Source organism: Crinia signifera, chromosome 1, assembly GCF_055691185.1.
Source record: "Crinia signifera chromosome 1, ASM5569118v1, whole genome shotgun sequence".
Classification (NCBI taxonomy): domain Eukaryota; kingdom Metazoa; phylum Chordata; class Amphibia; order Anura; family Myobatrachidae; genus Crinia; species Crinia signifera.
Window position 1 is genome coordinate 110,437,876 of NC_139217.1, and position 26,545 is coordinate 110,464,420.

The 26,545-nt window shown below is 40.7% G+C and overlaps 1 protein-coding gene across 3 annotated transcripts in view; it reads right to left on the minus strand.

Annotated features, from left to right (window-relative positions):
- The window catches only part of NR3C2 (nuclear receptor subfamily 3 group C member 2), a 288,702-nt gene extending 263,745 nt beyond the window's left edge, over positions 1–24,957 (minus strand). For 2 of the 3 annotated variants that reach the window (XM_083171448.1, XM_083171434.1), the window contains exons 1-2: positions 24,404–24,957; positions 14,122–15,901 (exon numbers count right to left, since the gene is read on the minus strand). In XM_083171448.1, the coding sequence (XP_083027574.1) occupies positions 14,122–15,899 (1,778 nt within the window). In that variant the 5' untranslated portion in view covers positions 15,900–15,901; positions 24,404–24,957. Of the gene's footprint in view, positions 1–14,121; positions 15,902–24,129; positions 24,231–24,403 lie in introns of those variants that run through there. The other variant, XM_083171441.1, reaches the window with a different exon arrangement.
- Between the last annotated feature and the right edge of the window lie 1,588 nt (positions 24,958–26,545).

Consider the following 26,545-nt stretch of genomic DNA (forward strand, 5'->3'; position numbering starts at 1 on the left):
CCACAATCATTCACCACCACAAGTGATGATATTCAGCGGGAATGTACTTTTATTGGTGGGTTGTTTTGACAAATCTCATAGATATCCCCACCATGAATAGTTGTATTTATTTTTTATCCATGTATGTATTGTTTCCCACTGTTCCTAGTGGGAGTTTGTTACCTCTGTGAGCAGCTATCTTATCCTGCTGCAGTGTACACAATTTCTTTTTCAGTGATGTGGATAAGCACCAAGCAACCTAGGCGCCCCTATTTTGCCTCACAAGTCACATATGAAAAGGGTATATGTCCCTTATATTCCTGTCTCTGTTAGGCGCTATTAACTTTGGATTATAGTTATGATATCAAATATGCTATTCCTTTCAGAGTAAGTGCGGCTGTTATACTGGCAATTCCCGCTGTCACTTGTATAGTCGCTCGCAGGGATATATCTGCTAGGTTTCACCGTCAGATATACTTTACATGCGGTGCATGTCTCTTAAGGGAAGTATGTATATCTATATTACCGCCGCTATGCGGCAACTGGACTGTCCCTTTTAATTTATATGCGGTGCTTGTCCCTATATTACCGCCGCTGTGCGGCAATCAAACCGTCCATTTCAGATACTCTTTGTAAGCGGTACATATCCCTATATAACCGCCGCTTAATGTGGCTACCAAACTGTCCCTCTTTGATACAGTTTGCAAACAGTATATATGGATGTCCCTATATTAGCGCCGCTGACGCAGCTACCAGGCTGTCCCTGTACAATACATTATACACACAGCGGACAAGAGAAACGAGGCAAGGTCGGTCACATATTCTCAGTGAACCCTTCCTGCCTCACCCTAACGTACGTTTCGCTAAAGCTTAGTCATTGACGCCCATAGGCTACCGGAGGGCCCGTGGAGGCACAGCAAGGAATGAGAGGTAGCATGGGCAGTAATGGTGCTGGATGCGCGGAGGACACAGGCGGAAGAAAAGGAGGCCAGGCTCCGCCTCTTCCATCCTCCCACTCAACGCACGCTTAGTACAGTGCCGCTTAAGCAGACAGTGTGACGCGGCCCCGGACTCTTGACGCAATCAGCTACGCTGATGCACCGGTGGCGTGGCCGGAGGATAGCTAATTCATTCAACGTAAATATGATCCTAGATCATGGATGGCCAAACCTGTCCTCAAGATCTACAGTTCATGTCTGTAAGGCAACCTGTGGATCTATAGTAGGAATGAATGAAGCAGGTTTAAAAATGTGACAGTTAGTAATGACTGCAGCTGTGCACCAGTGAGGTGATTTGGAAAATGTGGCCTGTTGGTACAGTAGATCTCGAGGACCAGTTTGGCCACCCCTGAGAAAAAATTCATGGTAGGGTTACACAACGTGTGACATGATTTTTTTTTAAACTACGCAGCATATGACATGGTAGGGATACGCAGCATATGACATGAATGTTTTAATGCGAGTGTATGTTAGCTGTGTGTGCGTGTTCGTGTGTGTATGTCTTGAATACAAAAGCATGTTCTATGTGTAATACATGTTTAATGTGTAGAAAAAAAAATGTGTACAAGCTCAGCAACCAAGTACACAGGAAGAGTTTATGTAATCACTTTAATTTAAATAACATCTGTCTGGTCTTTTATTATTACTGCACTTACTCACTGAGCTTCCACACCGTATGTGCAAAAAGATATTGTGCATGTCTGCTACCACTACCATAGAACAAATGCCATATTTGTTACATATATCAGTCACACAAAACGTAAAAGCAAGGACATACTGGGGTAATCAAATCAGAGCTCAACAATCAACTATGATTTGACAATGAAAAGATTTGTATGTAATTCAGATGGTATTAGTTTACTGTATTCATATTTCCCTCATAAAAAAAGGGTTAATAAAATGGAAGCAAAAACTAATGAGGTTTTCAGAAGCATCCATGGGTGTAGTGGAAAGGGGGTGGTAGGGCAGCCGATTAAGTAGGGCATTACGACTGCCTATACATCTAACATTAGAAAGCTTAGAAGTTGCCTTCACTAGGAAATACATTTTCTAAACTTTACATGTGCAGTTTGGAATAAAAATAAAATAACCTGTTCTTACAAGTCCAGAACCCTAAGGAAAACACCAGGACACCTAAGACTTTCCAATTAATCTATCTCTCATGAGAGAGGAAAATGCTAGCATATATTCCACTGTGCTTATATGTTTGTCTCACATTTCCACCTTTATTTACTAAACAAATTCAAAACACAAGTTCCAATGGTTATTCATATGGCAGCACCCCCAAGATTCACCAATGTACTTCTATTTTGATATATAATACCTTTTCTTGTACCGCCCATGGTTCATCAATTATACACTACATACGTTGCAGTAAAAGATAAAGTATCACAGGAATTATTGCCCACTTCTATCCAAATACATTATCTGCAGCAACATATTTTGCTCACTTCCTTTTGTGAAAATGCCGTTTTTAGTTTTCGATACTCCCATTTTCTTTGTACTCTTCTTCTCCTCACCGCACGCACATCAGCTATTTATTACTTTAAGGCTTAGTGAAACTTCTTTGCGGACTGCAAAGTTTTTATTGCCTAAGTAATAATTAATCTGCACTTGATGACCAGAAGGTTTTCATCCCTCCATGACTTGGATCAGATTTCACCTTTGGGATGTGTTCTTTTAAATTTCAATAAACTTGACTTCTTTTTGTCTCCCCAAACAAGTTTCACATTCTTTTTGCCGAGACAGATAAGACATTCTTTTGGTAGTAATGTTCCATAAATAAATTTTAATTTGAGAAGCTTAACATAGGCAAGAAAAACATATATTTACAGTTTCTTATATAGCGCAGCAGATTCCGTTGCGCAGTAGACAGTGATAAAACAAACTGGGTAACAACAGACAGACTTGGAGGAAGGAGGGCCTTGCTGCGAGCTTACAATCTTATTTTTATGGGTGCCTCCATATCATTAGTTCAAACCCATATACTCAAAGATTTTTTTTTTATTTTAGGAGCCACCGTGCCCAAAAAATTGTTTATTAAAACTTTAAGAGCATTTTTTTCAGTATTCAAAAATTTGCGAATTTGAGAATATAAAAATCTGGTGACTTCAGAATAATTTGCAAGCCTGATATCATACCCATTCTTCATTTACAAATTTTTGTTTCTATATATAATGACAGAAACAAACTGTAGGGACTAAAATGAAGGGGGGAAAAAGTGGGTATGTGAATGTAGCGACACCTGGTAAAATAGAACACAATAAAAACTGCTCCAACAGACTGCCTCCCGATAGCGCCAAGTACTAAGATGTCCATCTACCTGTGCACAGAACAGAAGAATTGAAGAGGAATATCACACTAGTCATAGCCAGGTCACTGATAAGTCACAGCTCACCAAATTTCAACCATAAACGATAGCTTTCACTGACATCGCAGCCCAAAAATCATTGGGGTCAATTCTAGTCAAAACCATGTGAATAGCGGCAGGAGGGAGATCCAAGGAATAGTCTGATAAGAGCGCTGCTACTGCAGACTAGTGGATTTCTGCTAGCACCCATCCTGGAGTACGAGCAGAAGATCAGACAAAACTAGGGTGGAGATGCGGTTTTGGGTCCTAGCGCAGAGCAAACAGTATCGCAGTGGGGCACTTGAGTTGGTCTGTTCAGGGCACAGGTCTGGTCTGCATATCAGTGCTGAAATAAAAACCACACTGTGATAGAAGCACCACAGCAGAGCGCTTTTGGAAGATACAGGGTGCTAGAATGAACACTATTTATTAGTTTGTATTGTACAGACCATCCTAATGGGGGATAGCAATAGTTTTTGCAGATGGGTGTGTGCGCTGCGGGCACACATTTTGTATTTGCACCTTCCTAAGGTGGCAAGCAGAAATACATCAAGAGTCAAGCTTTTGGATGGCCAAAGGAAGCCCTTTGCATGTGTTTAGTTATACACACACACAAATCTGGACCTGATGAATTTTCATGAAACATGAGCTATATGTAATGGGAACCCATTGGCAAAACAACTGAATACTGCCCAGATGCCCATTACTTATGAGAGCCTAACAACACCTGACTTCCCCCATGTTTAACATGCTGCAGTAATAGGATAGGTGGTTTATTCCTTTATTTCTACATAACATTTGTTTGCTCTTAAATTACTGCACTGTAATGGGCCTTATTCTACAGACGGTGCAAATCATCCTCTAAATGGATAAAAGTCTATGACTGCATGTATTTGCAAATCGCTGAGACCCAACTGGCACTAAACATTAAAAGTTATTTTAAAAAATCCTTTGTATGTGCATAGACATAAAAAGTGTTTTGGCGACAAAAAAAAAAAAAAAAGGGCAATATGTGGCACTAATAAGATATAACAGTGTCTCACTTGTGGATGAGGCAGAAGAAATGTCACTGTGCTTTCAGTTGCACTGTTTTTCTAAGCAGATCTGACATTTTCCAACAGAATTTGGAAAGTTACATCAACCACAATTCATAAAACTGTTCTTTGTCACCCAGCCAACCATGTACTTATACAAGAATCGAGCCTGAACCAAGTTGGGCTTGCTTGTTATTAGACCACGCAGTTTCTATTGACAAAATACTTGTCAAACAAATTAATTGCTGTTACAAGGTTGGTGATTTTTGTTTGTTTTTTAAACTAGATTTATTTATGACCTCTTCACGGGGATACTGAAACCTTTCCATGCAATAGGCAACCTAATGTTTTCCATACAGTTAACTAAACATACATTATTTACTCTGAAGCTTATGGTTGATATAAAAAGGTAAATGCTTAGAAAAGCTGCCTTTGAAAGACGATGGACTGGAGCGGTTTTCTTAGCTCAGGGACGGTATACTATATTATGTCATAGAAACAAATATAGAAGTGCTGCATATGAAATTAATCAGCAGAATAATCCTGATGCAACCTACCTGCATTGTGCTGCGTCTTTGTTTTGGGAGAATAAAAAATGCTTGGTACTAGTAGAGCTGCACAGGGACTTGCCATTGTATGGCGTATTGAAGCTATATGCATGAGGACGCATCTGTACTACAGCTACCAAAAAGTGGCAAAAAGGGAAAGTGGTGGGGAGTTATAAAATAGTGACAAAGAAAAAGCCTCTTTTTCTGACTGCATGAGTCTGCAAATCTCTAGTTGAGAAAAGGCCCATTTAAGTCTCTCATTTTGAAAGGTTTCTATGACCGAGTTCTTTTAGTAATATCATAATAAGGCATGTTAGTTTAAGAAGAGAGGAAGCAATGTGGGAAGGCAGAGAGACCCTCAAACAAACAAAAAAATTGGAAAGATTCAAGTTTTTGTTTCATGTAAGACATACCTAGAAATATTCTGTTGAACTGCAAGAAAATATTTATGTATTATATGCTAATTCTGTCATGTCAGAATTGGGTAATTGCTGGGTAAAACACTTATCTCTCATTTCAAAGTATCAAGAAGCTTCCTGGCAAAGATCTGGCATACTCCTTGATCTGAAATCTGACAGCTCAGGTTAATATTCACTTGAAATTATTTGCAAGAACAAACCAAGAACGTCTCGGTAATCATGTCATTCATTTAAATCTACAACTATTTTACAGTTTCCAATTTGTAGACACAAAATCAACAGCAAAGTCTTAATCACTGATCCATGTATTTATTATACAATACAGTATTTGAAAACTATATAAACATTACAGATTTCTTGCAATTATACAAGCCGGGAAACACATACATTCACACACACACACACACACACACACACACACACACATACATACATACAGTAAGTACATACATACACACATAGTTTACATAGATATGTTGATTTATCTTTGGATTATAAATATAGAACTCACTATGCAAGTTTTACAAGGACAACAAAATAATTCACAAAAAATACATACAGTGCACTGTGCATTTATGTCCCCATGCAGCCATTTTGACTTCCATTTGGAATATGGCTCCACTGCCATCATAACATTTTATAGAAGATAAATTGTATATGTAATCTAAACTATGGACTTAACAGAGTTATCAAAAATCAGTTATCAGAAGTAAATATCTATGTTGAATTCTTAAGTAGCACAATTATACATAAAGCACCAATGTAATGTACTAGAAAAGTAAATATAAAATACTACTCTTTGAAAAGAGTTTTTTTTTTTTTAAATCACAGATGTCAATCAATGTATCAAAATATTTCAAGCATGCCTTAAGAAATATTACTGTACTCTGTCAGGTGTAATGTAGTCTTACTAAAAATCAGTCCAAAAAAAAATAGTGAACACGAAACAATAAAATATTAATAATAAATTAATTTTCATATGTTGCATAATAGACAGCAGCCATATAATAAAAAGGTACCAAATGAGAAAGGACATTTTGTCTTCTTGAATATGTAATATTCAATTAACTGTACAGGGTTTCTCATCTGCTTTTTAAATACTATAAAATATTTACCAAGCACCCCCTAAAGTGTGTTTGTTTATACTAACTCACAAAATAATTTTAATCTATTCAAGTATACTCTTTAATCTGATTACATTTACTCTTAGCAATTTCCTATGTATTTACAAGTAATGTTTTGACAGATATTTAAGTGACTGAAAATACCCCCTGTATCGGATCTACCAATTGGGGCACAGGTTGAGAATGTATGCTTTAGAGATTCTATATAATATTGGGGGGGGGGGGTTGGTTTAAACCAATTTTTTTATTTGCATTTACATTTTAATGAAGAACAAAAATAGTAATCCTTTTATAATTATACTGTGAAACATTGGTATGTATTAGAAATCTTAAATCAACCATGTTTTAATGCTTTCTAACATTAATAATTTTAAGTTATTAGGCTTCATTGTATTATTCCACACTCTTGTTGCTTGTGATCTTCATCTAAGTAAGCTTAACTAAAGCAGTACATCACATACCCAACAATGATATAGAAAGGCAAATTCAATAAGGGCTAAATCTGCTTACTAGCATCCAAGCTTTGATCAATGTGTTGGTGGTGTTTTAAGTCAAGTACAATTGGCCAGTTCTCCCGATATCGGGTGAACAACTGTAGGATTGTATAGGTTCTTATGCAGTGGGATACAGGAGCGTCAACCGATCAACAGCTTATAAAGCTCCTGCACTGGTTGGGACCAGGAGGTGCATCTTATGTGCTGCTAATGCCACCTTCTGATCCCCATAGAAAGAGCCCCTAATCCCCTCCTCACAGGGGACAAAGTGGGTCATAGCGCTGGATAAAACACACAGCCAGGTTACCGGTAGTGTTTACCAGATCAGCCAGGGATCAAACAAGTGTGTACTCAGCTTTCCTCATCAATTAATTTTGATGCTAGGCAGGTTTAACATCGCTCTCTTATCTGATTCACTCACCCGCACCCCCCCCCCCCTTTGTTGTGTGAGTGGGATTTACTGCATTGGTTCAGTTTACTTAAATGAAGACTACAAGCAACAGGGATTCCTTACAATAGGCTTTTTTCTGTTTTTATTTTTTTAAACCAACCAAATCTACAATGTTTAATTGACAAATTTACATATTATTTGACTATAAATGTACTTTTTAATGGTTTTAAAATTTGCAAAGGAGGTGCTATCAGCATAACTGGCTCTTTCCGGATCAGTGTAAATAACGGAAAAGTTTGTTCCACAGTAAGTGCTCGTAATTCATCCCTAGGATAGAATTTCCAAAACTATATCTTTAATGCAGTTTAACACTGGGTTTTAAGAAGAGCTACAAATCGCTACAGTTGACCTGATTAAATCTCAGTTTAATGAAACAACCTATACTTAAGTGTGGCTATCCTCCAAATCCGGATGGTATATAGGTTGCCAATGAAAACACTGCCACAGGAGATAAATGAAAGTATTTGTTAAATTAAAACACAGAGTATTGACAGGTTACAATTTCACTATGGCTCCATTCAGCAGATAAAATATTACAAATATATAGCACTAAACTGGAAGTCTGAGGGTTTTGTATTAAACAAATGTATGTTGAGGAAAAATCTGTCACTAAGAAATCAGAAACACTATGCTTAGAAATGAAAACTACTAGTAAATAATGGTAGCATGGTAGTGTACCAGATTTGTGCATACTGACTGCGTTGGGTACAGTTAAAAACCCCTGACAGCAGAATTCCAATGGTAACAATGGCAATTGATCACAGCAAGTATTCAATCCCTAACCGCAGCCCACCGGCAGCTTACACCGTAACCATCCTTATCAGTAGCCTAACCCTATTTGTTACCAAAAGGATCAGCAGGCAATGTGACCATTGCGATTCTGACTGCATCCCATACTGAAGACTTGTTGAGATATTTTTTGTATTTTAAATATTAAACATTTTTGTCATGTTTCTACAAGTAAAAATGCATGAACACAAAACAAATCAAATTAGCAATATTGAGGTAACACAAACTTCAGGACCAATTCAGTTAACAATAAAGCATGAAAAGTAGTAACTTAGAACAAACCATGTTGCAATGCAAGGTATAAAAATAGAATTACTATTTTTGCATGTTGCCCACAAATTATTACAATGCAATTTAGATATGAGCTAGGATGCAACCTTGCCAAATGTGAGGCTGAGCTGCACTAGGGTCACTACTACTCTTCCTGTTGCTCAGCTTCATGACACTGATTACACAAGTAAAGCTGGCCATACGTCTACAGATTTAGGGGGATATTCAATCTCCGGCGAGCACCTCTCATCGGGGAGATGCCCGCTGGGCCCTATTCAATGCTGTCTTCCCTGACAGCATAGAGCAGGGTATCTCGGCAGAACGAGCCCGACATCACAAGCTGTCGGGCTCGTTCTGCCGAGAACCACCGTGAAGTGACGAGCTGCCGGCTGCAGCTCGCCTCTTCCCGGCCGCAACTCACGGCCACGCCCCCTTTTCGCTTCCCGGCAGGCGGGACATTGAATCCCGCCTGCGTGTTCTCGGTCGAGCTGACCGAGAACGGGACTGGGTCACGGCGGTCGAGCAAGTTCGACTGCCATGACCCTGACATTGAATACCCCCCTTATTGTACGATCTGGCTGGTTAAAACGAAAACCTGGTAATGGATGAGAGCAAACGACTGATGACCATTTGCTTCGAAATGCTGGAAACTAAAAAACCTTGTAATATCTGAATGACAACCAGATCTGACAATAAATCTGTATTATGTATTGACAGCTTAAGGCATGGCCAATAAATTGTTCAACATGGCTGTCAGAGAACCATCAATGTGCTTGATTGCACTATAGGTTTAGGCCAAATCAGTGGAGGGTGCAGGCCAATCAAGGAAGGTAGTAGGACCAAGCTCCTTGTGTCATTATTAGTGCTGAAGGCTGGTGGGGAACCATTGGTAAACCATTATAGTTACCAACCATTGATAGCCATTCATACACACAAGTGCCTGGCTGAACCTTAGAAAAGGACACTTCAGGCAATATGGACCAATCAGTCAATCCTTACGCAAATAAAGGTACATTTATTTTATTTTTTATAAGCTCTACAATTACTTTTTTTTCGGTTACTAATACCCCTTTTACACCGCTGCAAAAACCCGGCGGTGTAAATGGGTCACGCCGTGTCCCTTTACACAGGACTTCTACCCAGGTCCTGACCTGGGTTGAACACTGCTAGGACCTGGGTAGAGGACAGTGTAAATGGGTACGCCGGGTCATCCAACCCGGCTCCCGTTTACATAAATGGGAGGGAATCTCAACCTGCGAACCACATCGTCCACAGCTTGGATGGGAGGCACACACAGTCTCCGCTGATGTCTGCTGTACTCTGCAGACAGCACGGAGGCAGCGGAGGAGGTAAATCGATGCCTGCGTGCGGCATCCTTTCACCTCCTGGATGAGGGTTGTTGGGGGGGGGGTCTACGGGGGCTGCCCAGCAGCTTACCTTGGTGCTGGACTTGCCCCCCAGCATGACAATCCGGGACCCGGAGCAGTGTCCGGCGGTTCCGGCTCTTGGAGACGAGGTCATGGACAAAGACAGAGGGAGGCACAGGCTGGTAGCAGTCTGAACGGGAAGCCAGCCAAGAGACAGAAGCAATGTCAATAGCGGCCATTGCGGCCTTTCATTGGAGATCTGTTACACTTCACTAGTGACACAGTCCCTATAGGCTCTGACCTCTGCAGCAGCAGCTGCATAGCATGTAACTAGTTTATTTTTAGCATGTCTGCCGCTCCCACCTTTGTCCCTTACTAACCCCCACCCACTCAGAGCCCAGCAGAGCCTCCCCAGCTGTGTGTCTGCCCTGCAGTGCGAAGTAAAAGGCTGCAGGGGAGAGGAGTCTATCATTGATAGGAATGTGAAGGAGGATGGAGAGAAGGCTGCCTGTGTGGTCAAGTGACTGCTGCTTGGTATGCTGCCTGTTTTGTCAGTCCTGGGCCCTGCAATGATGGCAGCTCTGAAAACCAGGCACACACACTACTGTTGTCACCTGGATTAAAGTAAGTGTATATCCTGCCTTTGCCAAGCTCAGCAAGCCTACTACAATTAGCTTTATTCTAAGCGCATTGAGCACTTGCGATTCTAATGCCATTTCCAACTGAAGAGGAGCCCCAAAGTATGGGGTCCAGAGCAGCATACTAACATTTATGTGTCCTGTACTAGCCAGCATATGTATAGCCCACAATGGGCAGTATTTACCATGAAGATAACTCACTGCAGAACTGGTACTCTACCTATTTAACTTCAAGTATACAGCCAGGTAAGTCAGAGATACCAGCCAGGATCCAAATATTAAAAGAAATATTACATTTTTAAAGCATAAAAAAGGCACATGTGGAAGATTCTTAGGGACCGTATATATAATAAGAATGCCTATAAAATGTGTATTTCTGCCTCACCAGCATGAAACGGCCTTGTATAACTGCCCTAGGCAAGCCAGCAAACACATACTTAAAAAAAAAAGGCTAAAACTACCCCTGTGCCATCTTGTAAATGTAAAATTGCCATATAAATTTCAGGTGCCAGGGTCCATAGTTTATCAACATGTCAGCCTGGGATTTATTTCTACTATTTACACATAATTATCTTAATTCCACCAACGAAAAGTACTGTTCTACATTTATTGATAGAATAAAATAGTACCATTTTATTTCTAAAGTAATCTTTACAGCAACATAAACACACTATATTACACATATGCACAAACATAATAATATATTTAGTGCAAAACAAAAGGGAGGTCTGGTATTTCCATGTACAGTAATTCTAAAGCCATTATAAGAGCAACTTGGGTCCAGTAACCTGGAAATCTAACCAGGGTAGTGGGAAGAGTTATGCAGACTAAGGGGTACTGTAAATGGGATGTTCATTTTCGATATCTAAAATGCTTGGGACTAGAAGGATTTGATGTTTTTGGAATATTTGCATAGGATAAGCAGATATCTTGGGAATGAGTCTAAACAGAAAATGCATTTGTTTACTAAACATAAGCTTAGAGTAATTTTATACATTAATAATTTTTTGCATAAAACAACATTTGTGCACATACACAAAATAATGTTATAGTTTATTATACCACCTTATATACACATACAGCGTGTAAACATGCCATAATGAGATATATTTAGTCGGTACTTGTTTCCTAGCACGGCCACAATCTTAAGTAATTGTGTCCCTTAATTAAGGGACACGATTACCCCGATGGACCCGATTTCTTTTGAAATCAGGTCCATTTTGACGGCTAGGAATCAAAAATCGGGGGCATCGCGTCGGTCGGGACCATTAACATTGGTCCCGACGCGACCGACGCGATGCCCCCGATATTTGCATTGACTTCAATGTTAAAAAAAATTTTAACATTGAAATCTTGTCGGGAACGGTAAAATATCGGGGGCATCGCGTCGGTCGGGACCATTAACATTGGTCCCGACGCGATGCGACGCGATGCACCCGATTTTTACATAGGATTCAATGTTAAAAAAAATTTTAACATTGAAATGGTGTAAAAATGTAAAAAAATGTGAAATGGGTCAATATGACCCATTTCACATTATAAATGTCCCCGTCGTCGCCCCACGATAGACGGCAACCCGAAGCGTGGCGAGCGCAGCGAGCCCGCGAGGGGCGGCGGTACGCGTCCTCCGACCTTTTCATGCCCTACTATCCACTAGGGCGTGGAGTGAGAATAGAATAGTGTGGCGAGCGCAGCGAGCCACCGAGCCCGAAGCGTGGCGAGCGCAGCGAGCCCCGCGAGGGGACGCGGATACCTTCACAGGTAAACGCGTCCCTTCGCGGGCTTCACAGGTGTCCGTGGCGACGCGGACACCTGTGAAGCCCGCGAAGGGACGCGATTACCTGTGAAGGTATCCGCTGCGCTCGCCACACTATTCTGTTCTCACTCCACGCCCTAGTGGATAGTAGGGCATGAAAAGGTCGGAGGACGCGTACCGCCGCCCCTCGCGGGCTCGCTGCGCTCGCCACGCTTCGGGTTGCCGTCTATCGTGGGGCGCTGTGTACGCGCTTCAATTTGGGGGGGTTTGGAATTTTTTTCATTCAATCCAATGTAAAATTGGGTCCCAGGGACCCAATTTACATTGGATTTAATGAAAAAATCGGCTCAAAAATCGGTCGGTCGCGTCGATCGCATCGCATGCGACCAAATCGCATGCGGTGCGATCGACCCGATTTTTTTCAGCACGACCACCCCGATCTTAATCGGTGTGGCCGTGCTAGGAAACAAGTACCATTTAGTCTTTATGCTAGGCTGTGTTAGTAGAGCATTGTGCTTTGCCCCGTTGCAGTGTACGCCCCCCTCCTAGAGTGACAAATTGAGGATGTCTTAAGAACACACCCACTCCCCTAACAGCCATGCCCCCCTTACATGATCACTTCATGCAAAGCTACCTGGATCACTACGGGGGGGTATTCAATCGCCACCACTATTTCCACCAGGAAATAGCGGCGGGCACCTATTCAATGCTGTCATTCCCGATAGCATTGAAGAGGAAGCTTGTCAGAACTGACCCGACTTTAAAAGCAGTCAGGCCCGTTTTGCCGAAAACGGATGGATCTCGACAACCCACAGACGTTTTTTGCAGACAGGCCCCTTTTCACAGACAGGTGGGACACTGAATTCCACCTGCCGATAAGCTGTCGAGAGGGGGCCGAATACGGGCCATGATTCCGACTGTCGGGGAGTGCCAGCAGTCTGGACCCGGGATTAAACACCCCCCCTATATCTTGATATTAAAACTCAAAAAGGCATTTATGTGTCAAAAACACATAGCCTGAAGGTACATTTTTTCCAATATATTTAATAATTGTATCCACAAAAACAAAGTTTGTGTACTGTACATTGAACTATTTGAAAGCAAATATGTCACAAGGTCAGTCTTGCTTAAAAAAAAAATGGAATTTCAGAATATTATGGATATTAGATTTTCAAATATGGGACATCCAACAGTTTTTCATAAGAGTGAAGTTATGTAATTTATGTAACACTTGCTTATACAGGTATCAACACTGCACCTACAAGTGTGTGATTTGCTACAGACAGGAACTTTGTTGGCTGCAGTATAGATCCCATTAAAAGAACAGATTCTGCAAGACTGGATCAAAAATAGCACAACATATAATCAAAATCAAAGAAAACAATAAACAAGAGTTAAAGGCAACTACAACTAAGATATACTGCTCTAGTATGAAAACCCCAGAAGATGGAAAATGTTACATTATATGTAAAAATTTAAATACAGAGGCAAACTTTGGCCACACAAGGTTCCCCTGCAGTGTTCTGTACAGCAACTCTGCAAAATGCTGACTCCTTACATACACGCTTAGGCTTATAATTAAAAGATATTTTATACAAAGAAGCTAATTTGATATGTTGTAGTCTTTTAAACCTGCTGGTTACATGTGTATACCAAAATACTTAAACAAAAATATGCAAACCAAAACAAGAGTTCAGTATACAAATCCTAAAAACTAACCTTGAATATTTACATAATTAATTTTATAAAAAAATAAATAAAATAAAAAAACATAAAAATGAGCTAAAATATGTCTAAGCATGTCACACCCATAAATGTATTCCTCTTGTTGAGCTATGTGGCAATTATAGTCCTGGTCTATTCACGGTCTGGTGTATTCACAATGTGACGGTTAGCTTACTCACCTTGACACGTTTTCTGGAATGTATCCTGGGCCTGGAAAACCATCATTTCTTCTGGACGATAACGTGCTCTGAGACAATTCAGAATGTGTTTTCCAACTGTCGACCAGTGAGCTTACTTGAGGGAACGAACTCAAATGTTGGAAAGGCTGCTCTCTATTGACAGGGCGTGACAGTGAGATAGTGCCTTGCGCTCCAATCCGATAATGAAATGACTGTCCACCTGAGTTAATACCTACAACAGCAGAGGAAGGTATAGTGCTCTCGGGGTAAAAACTGCTGTCATCCGCCTCCTGTTTAATTCCCATAGAGATGCCTTGATTAGAAAATCCACTACCTTCACAGCTGCCAACAAATGATGAAACAGGTGGTCCAAGAATTCCAGATAAGGAATAATAATCTTTGTCATCCATAAAGGTAAAATATGAGCCATCCATAAAAGGAAAAGGGTTCCCTGATTGGGTACCTTTAAAGAAAGAATTAGAACAAGTGTTTTTACCTGGCTCTTGCTTTACAGAGACAGGAAAAGTTGTATCAGAACCAACCTTACCACAATCTCCGAAACAGGAGTCAATAAAATTCCCATCTGGGTCTGGCTTAATAAACTTTACTAAGCTATTTGTACTACTGTCAGTAATTTCACTCTCCATTGCTTCCATTTTGGGAAATAAGAGAGGCTGAGCACCTTTGTCTTTTGTTTCTGTACTAACATTGGCATCAGTTCTACATTCTGTAGGCAGGATCGCCACAGGAAATCCCAATGAGTTGTTTGCTGGACTACAGATAGAAGACCCCATGGAACTTGCAGCGGGACTAGAAATAGCGGACCTGTTATTGGCATTGGAAGGACTGGAGAGAGAGCATCTGGTGTTCATATTCCCAGGGCTAGACACATTAGGCCTTGCTGCAAAATTTAGAGGACTTGATACTGGGGATTTTATACTGCAGTGACTTGGTGGGCTTGAAATAGGTGATCTTAAACTACTTAACGGGCTAGACAACGGTGACTCCACAGTGCTTGCATGTGCAGGACTCTGTGAAATCGGACACCTGTTATCCATATTTGGTGAGCACGAAATAGACGTGCCTTGGTTAACTGGACTATGTACTGTTAAATTTCCAAAGCTAGCGGAGCAAGTAGTTGAGGAAACAGAGTCCATTCCAGGAGGACTGCAAATAGGAAGTGCCATAGTGGAAGGGCTACTTGTTGTCGAACTTTTTTCATTGCAGGATGAGGGGCTCCTTAAAGTATTACTGTTTAATTTACCATTCATGGTATTGTCAGATTTTAGTACAGAATTTACAGATTGATTTTGGCAGTCTAATGAGAAAGTGCCACAAGCGTTCTGCTTGTAAAATTTAACAAGGTGCTCCACATTTGGATACATATTTCCAGATCGAATCACTCCTGGCTGGTTATGCTGTTCATATGCGAAATCAGCATCCCGCACAGAGTCCATATACAATCCCATGGACTCGGCCACGGTTGCGGAGAGTTCTTTTGACTCCAATTCAGGCTTCTGCTCCTGCTCCTGCGTTAACACACCAGACTGATCACTGTCCTGCTGCAGACAAGGAAGGAGATCTTGTTTCGCTTTACCCTCTGTTTCAGTTACATTTTGTGAAAAAACCCCGGGTTCACAGCTCGCACCTACAATTTCCATGTAAGACGTATCAGAAGTCTGCGACCTGGAAGTTGAGAATTCTATGGACTGTGGCACCTGACTCCATCGCCTCTCCATATCTCCTTCCTGGAAGCTGTGATATCCTTTGGTTTCCATACCTGAAAAATGTAATAACAAAGTCAACAGAAAATCTTCACAGAGTAAAAGGTCAGTTTAGACTACTTACTAATAGCCAAATAGACTGTACTCATTATGTATGTACCGTATTCTGCTCTGTAAGAGGTGAATATACAGTATGTACAGGGCAACTATATATTGTTTACTAAACAGGTTATTATATTTACTTAAAGCAGACGAATGCTGGGTACACACTATCAAATAGTGTGCACTAATCCCATAAATGCTCTAAATCCTGTGATTAGATTGCGGATCTCATTTAAGGGGTAAAGAAGGTCGGAAACACGATAGCGAGTACAGCTAACCAGTTACAGACCTCCCCATCTGTGAGAGATGTGCAAAATATCCACTAAAAATGCCAGTGTCGCTCCCATTTGTTATGTAAATTCAAATAAAAAATGTTGTGCAAAAAAAAAAAAAAAAAAGATTACAGTCTCCATATAAGGTGCACATTACAGGTCATTATGATAAATACTAATGTTTGCTTGGCAGGGTTAAAGCCATTTATGGACCAACGCTTCTACATACACACTATACAATCATTGGTCCGATCAGCCAATTATTGACTGATCAGCTCAATAATTGGACAGTGTATACCTGCCACTAATATCTGGATGTTGAATGTTCTCATGGTGAAGGAGATCAACATTTTAATGTTAAATTGAATTGCCTAAAATGGACTCGTTTCACCTATTGCATTGCCTACAAATGTTATTTTAATTAGTTATTACTGGGGTTTTATAAGGTGGAAAGGCACATAAGAGAAAAAAAAGGAGAAGAAGGGTACATAGCCCAGTGGCGGGGAAAATTCCAATCATAACATTATTTACTCATGATAGTGAGCAAACATTTTTTAAATAGAATTGTATAAGTATATGACGTCAGTAGATTCCCATTATGTAGAAGTTGAGCATTGCAGTAGTGTTATAATCAGATGCATGAGTGTTGGGGGATGTTTTCTGCAATTGAAATGCTGCTGGACTTTTTTTTTTTATTCAGAACATGTCCCACAAGTTACATTATGTTTTTAGCCCGGGGGCTATTTAACTGTTTGGCCGCCTAGTGCATGCTTGTCACAAGTGTAAATGAACTTGGACTTCAATTTGAACTCTTGCATTCAAATGAACTTGGTATGAGTCCTGCAAAGCTGTACTTTAGATGTATTTCGGTTATCACTTTAGCAAAATCAACGATAAGCTAGTCAAAAAATAATTGAATAGCTTTTGGACAATCTTTAGACAGGAGCTCTGAGCGAGTAAAAATTGAATTCCCTTTTTGTACATGATTTTTAACACCTGCAAGAGTTTAAAACTTACATATGTCTCTATATAACATCGCTAGCGGGTGCGTAACTGGCAACCTTTTCGGCTAAAGAACCTTGTGCTTGCAAACATTATTAATAATAATACCAATATTCTAATTGATATCATGAAGGTTAGAGGATTTATTAATATTTGTAAATAAGTGTGTGTGTGTGGGGGGGGGGGGGGCGGCTGGAACATTTGTCCGCTAGCATCAATACATCAATCCCAAATGGAGTTTACAGGCTATATTACCTACCACACGTAAACACACACGCACACACATTCAATACCTTATGGGAAGATCGGTACTTATATGTTAGTTGGGCGCTCACTAAGCTTACCATATATACTCGAGTATAAGCCTATATTGCGTGTACACACTGTACAAAATAGTGTGTATGGGGATTAACAATTTATCCTGAAGTCAATTTTGGGCATTTATGTTCAATATATAAACCCCAAAATGAAGCCCTTGTTTACTTATACAGTACTTGCATTGTTTATGCATACTGATACAAAAATCCCCATTCCTGAGTATTTGATCCATTTCCCATGTGTTGATCTGAACTCTTCAACTCAATGAATTAAGGAAAGTAACAGTAGGAACATGCAACATTATGCAATGAAGAAAAACAACACATTATACCGACAGCACAAACTGGTGACAAAGCCGAATATGTTAATACATTCGATTTTTCATTTCATTCGGTTATCAAATGAATAAAGAAAAAAAAAAAACATTTTAAAAATATAAATTGAAAGTGCATAAGGTACACATAAATATGTAAACCAAAGTACATAATAACATGTATACTATAGTAAAAAAGGAAACCCTATTACTTGACAAACATAATAAAAAGACAACTAAATTAAGGAGCCAATAAAATAACCTTTGGTTGCCCACACCCCTGGCTAATCACTAGGGAAGACTTATTGGGTGAAATTTACTAAGATGTGAAATACACTTCACATGTTGCTATGGGCAACCAATCACATCCTGTCTACTAACTGAATCTAGAGGGTGGTCAATAAATAAGTAGCTTCTGATTGGTTGCCATAGCAACATGACCTGTGAAGTGTATTTCACATCTTAGTAAATTTCCCCCATTATGTTTAAGCACAATACATGGTCTTGCCATACAATCCCTTTAATTCGAGACACCTATTAAAAAAACAGGTTCTGAGGCTGAAGGAAATCAAGCCCAAACTTCACCTGGTTTTAACCCTTTGAGTGCCAACATCCGTGAGAGATGTTCAAAATATCCGCTAAAAAGGTCAGCGTCGCTCACATTTGTTATAAAAAAAAAAAAGAAGGTTTTCCTGTATAAAAAAAAAAGGTAAACATTACAGGTCATAATGATGAACTTGTAAGCCCTCTCGAAGCAAAAGCTTAAAAACCTAATCTGCTACCTTCTGTGTTTGTGCATGTGTGAGAAAGAGATGCAGTTTCACTATCTGCCAGCTTATGGCAGTGTTTCAGAGACTCACGGACACAAACAAACACACATAAATACACATTATATATCAAATACAAAGGTTTGCCTGCCAATTTGCACAGCTATTTTGACAAATTCACTTGGCACTTAGAGGGTTAATCAGCCACAGAATCTGTGAAAATCATGGGTGTCCCAGGTGAAAGGGATGCTATGGCCAGTGGCTGTATACACACTGGGCTTGATTCAGACTTGATTACAAAAGCAAAATATTTCTCAAATAGGCAAATCCATGTGCACTGCAAGTGGGTTAAATGTAACATGGGTGAGGTGTGTTCAAGCTGAAATTTAAATTGCAGTGTAAAAATAAAGCCAGTATTTACCCTGCACAGAAACAAAATAACTCACCCACATCTAAAGCCCTGTACACGTGCATCGATTTTTCCAGATTTTCAAATTCGAATCCTAAACGAAATCGAATTGTTTTTGTGTATCTTTCGATCTACATTTGATTCGATGCGCGCTCCCGTTTTCACAAAATCGAACAGAAAAATCTACGGTGCAGCCAAGGAAATATCGAATTCGATCTAGTAAATCGAATGTGTACAATGTTCCAGGAATGTATATCGAATTTGATATCTAATGCAAAAGTACAGATCTAATGCCAGATCTAATAGAAAATCGAATCTAACATCGAATCAAAAGCAAATCGATGTGTGTGTACAGGGCTTAACTTTGTGCTCAGTCAACGATATAGTTAACAATTTGCCTTTAATTCCCCAGAGCTCTGGCATGAACGATATAGTGCATACACACTGAACAATTTGACATACAATAAATATACAGTAAGTTATATTGTTTGCTTTACCAGTGATATCTTGTTTTATGATAAATGTATCTTTATCGTTTGTACACACGGAATGATATGCACCTAGTGCAAAATTTGACTGCATGTACAGGTGAGGAAGTGGGTAGACAATGACCCGCGGGAGTGCGTATTGTTATCACTCATACACACTGAAAGCTATGCATGATAATATTGTTGAAGATATCGCCATCATTCATATAGTCGGCCTGTATCGCATAGTGTGTACGGGCCTTGACTATACATGTCAAGTGAAACTTATTTATGATATGATGCAATGAAACAGACCCAATGCTTGCCTTAAACCTACTAATTAGCTATGTAAATATTTGATTGCTAACAGCAAGTATATTAACGCCTTGTTTCCTAAATCTCAAACCACATTTATTAAAAAACACTTCACTGCAATTACAGTACATCTGTGTAATCACCCCCAAATGTTGGCAATATAAATGCCCACACACAGAGTGTTTTAGCTTTGTGATGCAAGCTCGTGCTCACATCGCATAGCACAAAAAATGTGCTGCACGTACTTTTTGGACTACATCGCTTTGCATCCAGTTCAAAACGCACACTGCTTTAGCACATCGCATGTGTTTTTGAACTAGGTGGGATGCGATCTAGTCCAATATGTACGGACCTATGAGCTGCTTAGGGTGCAATTCTTGGATTGATAAAAGTGCCAAACGGAGTTTAAAGAATGATCATCCACACAAGTCATGTGTGTGTCGTGTGCTTGTAGCGTGACATTCTGTAAATCACATGAAAACATGTGAACTCTTTATTGTAGACAAAATGACTACATGTGAAGATGTAGGACTTTTCTATGCAACGAAGGGTGTGTTCTGATCAATACAACATAGTATGCTCAGAAATAGATCAGGCAACTGACAGTATACTGTAGTGTCACATGAAGAAAATTGATGAAGCAGAATAATTAGATCTGCACTGTTCATGAAGTGGGATAAAGAACAAATATTAAGATTTCACCCATAGGAATTTTAAAAGTAGCGTAACGTTTCATAAATGTAAACTTTGAGAAGCAGAGTTTAAAATACAAAATAAAATTTAAAAAAAAGCAGCTTTTTTATAGGCAGTAAGAAAAATACATTTCACTAAAAAGTGATCATTGAGTTTCTATTGTTTAATTAATATAACAACAGAACATTGTTCGGGTCAAAAGGTGGGTCCATAATTACTGTTGAGTGTGATATTTCTTTGTATTATTGGTTCTTTTCCATTCGCTTAGCCAGGTCAGACCAGGGATCTCGATCCCGGGTCAGATACATTCACATAACCAAAGGGGTTAAACCTGGGTCGCCCTCTGTATAAGGGGGCAAAGTGGGTTTAACCCCTTTTGTAATTCAAGTCGAATTGCAGTGTTTGTCGACCCAGGTTATAAATGTTGGTGCTTTCACACCGCACCTTGACCCAGGTAAACTAGTCAGCAACCCAGTAATTACCCGGGTCCGAGGTGCTGTGTGAAAGGGGTATATCAGTAATGGATCCTTATCTAGGCACCAGTAGATGGCCTATAATCTATACCACATATAACACATACAGTACTCTGTAATTCCTAATTACGCCATCTGAGGTACTGCAAAGCCATAATAAAGCTGCTCACCTGATCCAGAATCCAAGAAATAGCAAACAGTGGGGGAGATGTATGAAGCCGTGAAGTGTGTTAAAAATGTGCAGGTGGAGAAGTTGCCTATGGCAACCAAACATTTACAGTAATATTTATTAAGTGCATTCTATGAAATTATAGGTAGCAGCTGATTGGTTGCTATAGATAACTTTACCCCAGTGTCTCAAGTTCTCATTTTAAAAATATCATTCAAAAACTATCGCTACAAATTATAAAAAAATTTTAGATTCATATGTATCAACCGTAATTCATTTGTAATATACATTAAAAACTATGCTCATAAAGCTGCCATATGGACCACAAAAGCTATTTAAATATGTCAGGTAGTAAAATGACCCAGTGGTTCACTTACGAAGTCTGACATTTGCACCTGTTCCCTACCTGCATTAATTCCTACTTTGCATTTTCCCTTCCTCATCACCCTCCGATCTAATTCATCCGATTTCTTATATCCTCCAGGTGCAGTAAGTACAGTAGTGGAGAGAGATTAGCACTAGTTTGTCAACAGCAGAGCTGGCATTTAGTCTGGTTATGTGTTAGCAGCAGAACGGTGTTAAAGAGCAGTGTTCACACAGTACAACATCCATCCACACATGTTGCTAGTGTTTTTCATACTTGCTGTGGTAATTAGCTTCTTCGGACAAACACTATTTTAACCTCACTGGAAGTGCAGAACACATCAGCCAGTATATAAGTGGTTAAACGCGATGCCTGTCACATGGTAAGTGCTGGTTGGACACTGCCCTGCTCCTCTCTCCCTGACACTCCTTCAGTGCTTTCAGGCATCTCACTGGCTCAGTTGACCTGTCAGTTATAAGGAGGGTGGCATGACTGATATTAACTTGCTGCGACACACAAAAGCTAACCCTTTAGATACTGAAGCAGAACACTGTTCGTGCATTAACAATCTTACCCTGCAGCCAAGTACGTAGGCTAAGTAAAAGAGGGAATATACCAAGACATACTACCCTGGTAACAACATACTCTACGTATGCAATATAATTTTGGTTTTAAAAGCTGCATTAACAAACTTGCTGAATACACACCCATAACAGTTTATGCAGAAACACTTGTGGAAGATAACTTGTGTGCATATATGTCACTGTTTTATTAACAGTGTCCCCTTTTCCTTAGGGGGGCGGGGTGTACAGGTGTGTAAGTATAACATGTCATTTTGGCAAGCAGTACTGTATGTACAGTACCAGTTACAATATTCTAGAGTAACTATTTTGTGTTAAATTACTTGATACCAATATAATTACACACTCTTGCTGATATACAAGCGCCAACTGAACTTGAATAAGATTTGATAAAAAGTCTTCAAGCCATTTTGACAGTATCTTCATTGCATACTTGATTCAGAAATAAGTTTTACCACCCTTTGCCCACCCGGAAAGTCATTCCAAATGGATGCATGATTCAGAATGGTTTGAATGAAAGGCAGAGTAGGTTATTGGAAGGTTATCTGGAAATACATGACTGACCTAGCAGGTTTAGCAAGGAATATAAAAGGGCAAAGATGAATTAAATGAAAACACTGTCAGTCTCCAGGAGACGCTGCTAAAAGCTCCACCAGCACCACAGTGAGCCACACAGGCCTGCAGCTATTTGGCATGCAGCCTGTTGCCCTGTGTGGTTTATTCAGCATTACCTGGCAAGGCCAGCACTATGTATCAAGTTCAAACCCTCTCTGTACTTGCATGCAATAATGCATGTATATACAGAACTGGAAATTTCCACGTCGCCAAAGATACGTTTTTTTTTTTTTTTCTCCTCAACTGTGAAGTACATTCTAATATACTATTATGTAAATAGATTTATATTTCATCATCTGGCTATGTCACAATAGCGTATACAAATATAAATATCTTCAACCATTTTTATTGATGCAACAAACAATATTTCTGAACTTTTATGTTATATAACAATTTGAGGTTTGCCAAGTAGACACTTTTGCTGTATAATTAGCACATCTTATTAATAGTACTTATATTTAAGCCAGGTACACCACACCGGTTTATAGAACTGCCCTGTTTTATTTATATTATGGTTTTGGAGTCCAAATGATTTAAACAATGGATTACCATTTACTGCAACAGGTGTTAGAACCCCGAGTATGTGTGTGTATATCAGGGACGCAGTATAAACAAATGTTATCACACAAATGTCACAATGGTGCAAGCACAGGAGCGAGTGGGTGTCATGGAAATTTACATATTACTGCACATGTCAAACGTACTCAGGATCCATGGAAGTAACTGAACCAGAGGGATTTAGATTATATACTGTATCAGGAGAAGATATTAGTGATCTGGGAGAGAAAGAAAAAGAGTTCACATTGAAAGGTTGTATACCTAAACTACACTAATAACCGCACAACAGACATCCTGCATCTTATTTTGTTGCAGTGGGTTTTGCAATAGATTTATTTCTTTTTTACAGAGTGGGAGACAGAAGGGTAAGCACTGACAATGAGCACACCTCAGCATTGCCAGTGCTCGAGCAAATTACCATCAATCCTGGTAACAAACAAATATTCTGCAAAGGGATGAAATACTAACATAATAAAATCAGAGAGGATAGCAGAAGGGACAAAGCAATGACAGGGTAGACAAGAAACAATAGACTTAATAAAAAGTATGCACTGAAATATCACTATATATATATATATATATATATATATATATATATATATATATACACACATACACATATACACACACACACACACATACATACATACATACATACACAAACAAGGTGTTATATAGACATAAATGCATGTTGCAGACACGAGCAGCTGCACGGGAAAGGTTGGGCTGCAATTGCCATTAAAGTCCACAGAAAACAATACTTCTATAGCATAATGCATCGCAACCTACAGAGCTATTTAATGTCTGACCTATGTCTGATTATTGCCACCAATCCCATACTGTATGGCATTACTGTCAGCACCCACCTCCTGCATACAGACCATCATCATGAGACGGACAGGTGACAGATCATGTGTGTGCAGTGACATGGGGGCAGCCATGAGAGTTGTCACCTGTGTAGTTAGGGTAGAGCCCCGGGGTGGGGAGAGGTAGGAGGAGAATCGGGTGCTGCTGCTACCTGGCCGCCTGGTGACGGGCGCAGCGTCTGGGCTGGCGGCGGCGGCTACACGGACTTTGCACTATTGCATCCCCAGCAGACACACACACAAACAAACAAACACACACACAGAACACACTCACCTTCCTTAGGACATGACAGGCGGCTGGAGACGGCTCCCTCCCTCCGGCCGGAGTTCTGTGCACAGTGACCCTGGGGCTGGGGGAGAGCGGAGGTTGGTCCCCCCCCCAGCACTGAGCGCAGTCCCACCGGTCACTGACCCCGGTACAGCTCCCCAGGAGATGACAGCTCCAGCAACGTGTCCAGCAGTCACACCCTCCAACAGCCCGGGGCTCCGGGAGCGGCTCCCCGCACGCAGCTCTCCTCTGCCCCTACCGCGCTCCCGGGGAGGCGGCTTCTGCGGAGTTGGAAAACTTTTCCTCCGGTCTGTGCTAATTCCCCGCTAGCACCGCGCTTCCATACCCTGGCCGTACCGCCGGGCGCATCTCCTCCCAGCTCCCGGGAGTCACGGCTGCTGTCAGGCTTTGGCTCCGGGCTGCCGGCTGTGTGCGCGGCGCTGCTCCCGGCCAGTGACAGGCAGGCGCGGCGTAGCAGCTGAGTGACAGCCGCCAACAGCAGCAGCAGACTAGTGCGCGCGGTGCTGCCAGTGTCTAGCTCACATGCAGAGAGAGCAGCCGTGATGTCAGCGTGACGCAGGCGGCGGGTCACATGACCACCAGTCACATGGTACACAGTGGCGGCGACGGCAGTGTGTGTCTCTCCTACAGTCAGCCGCCCCAGCCAGCTCTAGTCTACTCTGTGTGTGTCAGATGCAGGGAGTGCACTTGGGTCTACCGTCCTGCACACTGTCACTGTACGATGCAACATCGCTGCCCTGTCCTGCTTATGGCAATCGCAAGTGCTGTCGGGTGTGCGGCAAGTCCCCAGTGTGCCCGGCTGTTTGTGCGGAGCCGACACTAGATCAGGGTTGGATTATTATGTGCTGTTAGTAACTCAAGCACGCAACAAGTAACCATACGCTGGCACATACCCGGGAGCGGGCACAGGGGGCATCCAGGCAGGGCAGCAACACGCAGGCTATAGCAGCTACATATTACCATAACCACATCCAGAACTGCATATAATAGTGTTACATAACATCTCCCATTAATACTGGAGTCACCCTGTCATTATAATAATAATAATTATTCTGATTCTTTACATTTGCATATATATATATATATATATCAGCATTATATTCTGGTGCACACTGGGTGCTGGGTGTGCAGAAGAGGGCATAACAAACACTGGTGATAATGGTAGATTAGGGTGAGCCTGTGGCTGGGAGAAGAGGGAGGCTGGTTTTATACAAGGTTAAATCTAATTTTCTCCAGTATGTCCTGGGCTGATCCTCTGCACTGGTATAAGTAGTGTTCCACTTTTCCTCTATTACATAAATATGACTGTATAACAGGGGAGCTACAGATTGCATTTCTAGAACAGGTGAGAAATGCTGATGCTTATATAATACTTTATTTTTGCCAAAGGACATTGATGAATTGCAGCAGGCTCGGGAACGCCTCGCGGCGATATGGATTTCTTTGAACTAAAAACTAGAAATCATTTTTAATATTTAAAATTATTGGCAACATAGACTGAGATAGCAGCACCTATTCTAAAGGAACAACACTCATTTAGAAAATACCTTTAAAAACTAATAGAAAAATTGTTTGCATTGGTACAGGGTGAATACAGGGTTATTTCATATTTAGAAAAGAGCAGGGCTACCAGGGCAGGAGTTTCTGGAAGCAGGCCTAAATAGGAGCTGGGTCCGAGGTGAGGGGCAGGGTCTTCTTGCTGTAAAGATGAACACTTCAGGACTTCCCCCATCATCTCCAACAATACATAAGTTGAGGTTTGATGTAACAATTATCCTTCCCCAAATAGCCCTGTCCACAAATATTACATGAATATTCCCGCTATATATAATCCTTATAATCCTAACTACATGTCTGACAGTACGGGATGCAGTTACAATCCTGGCAGTCGGAATCCCGGCGTTCCAAATCCCAACAGCGGAATCCTGACCACGTTCCCCCCTTGTCGGGATTCCGGCGGTCGGGATTTTGAACGCCTGGATTCCGACCGCCGGGATATAGAACCACTCCCGACAGTACACCCACACTCATTGGGTTCCTGATGATAGGACAACAGTCAGTAGGTCACTAGCATATGGTTAACATTGGTTATAGTAGATTGACGTCTAAAACATGGTCAGTGCTTAA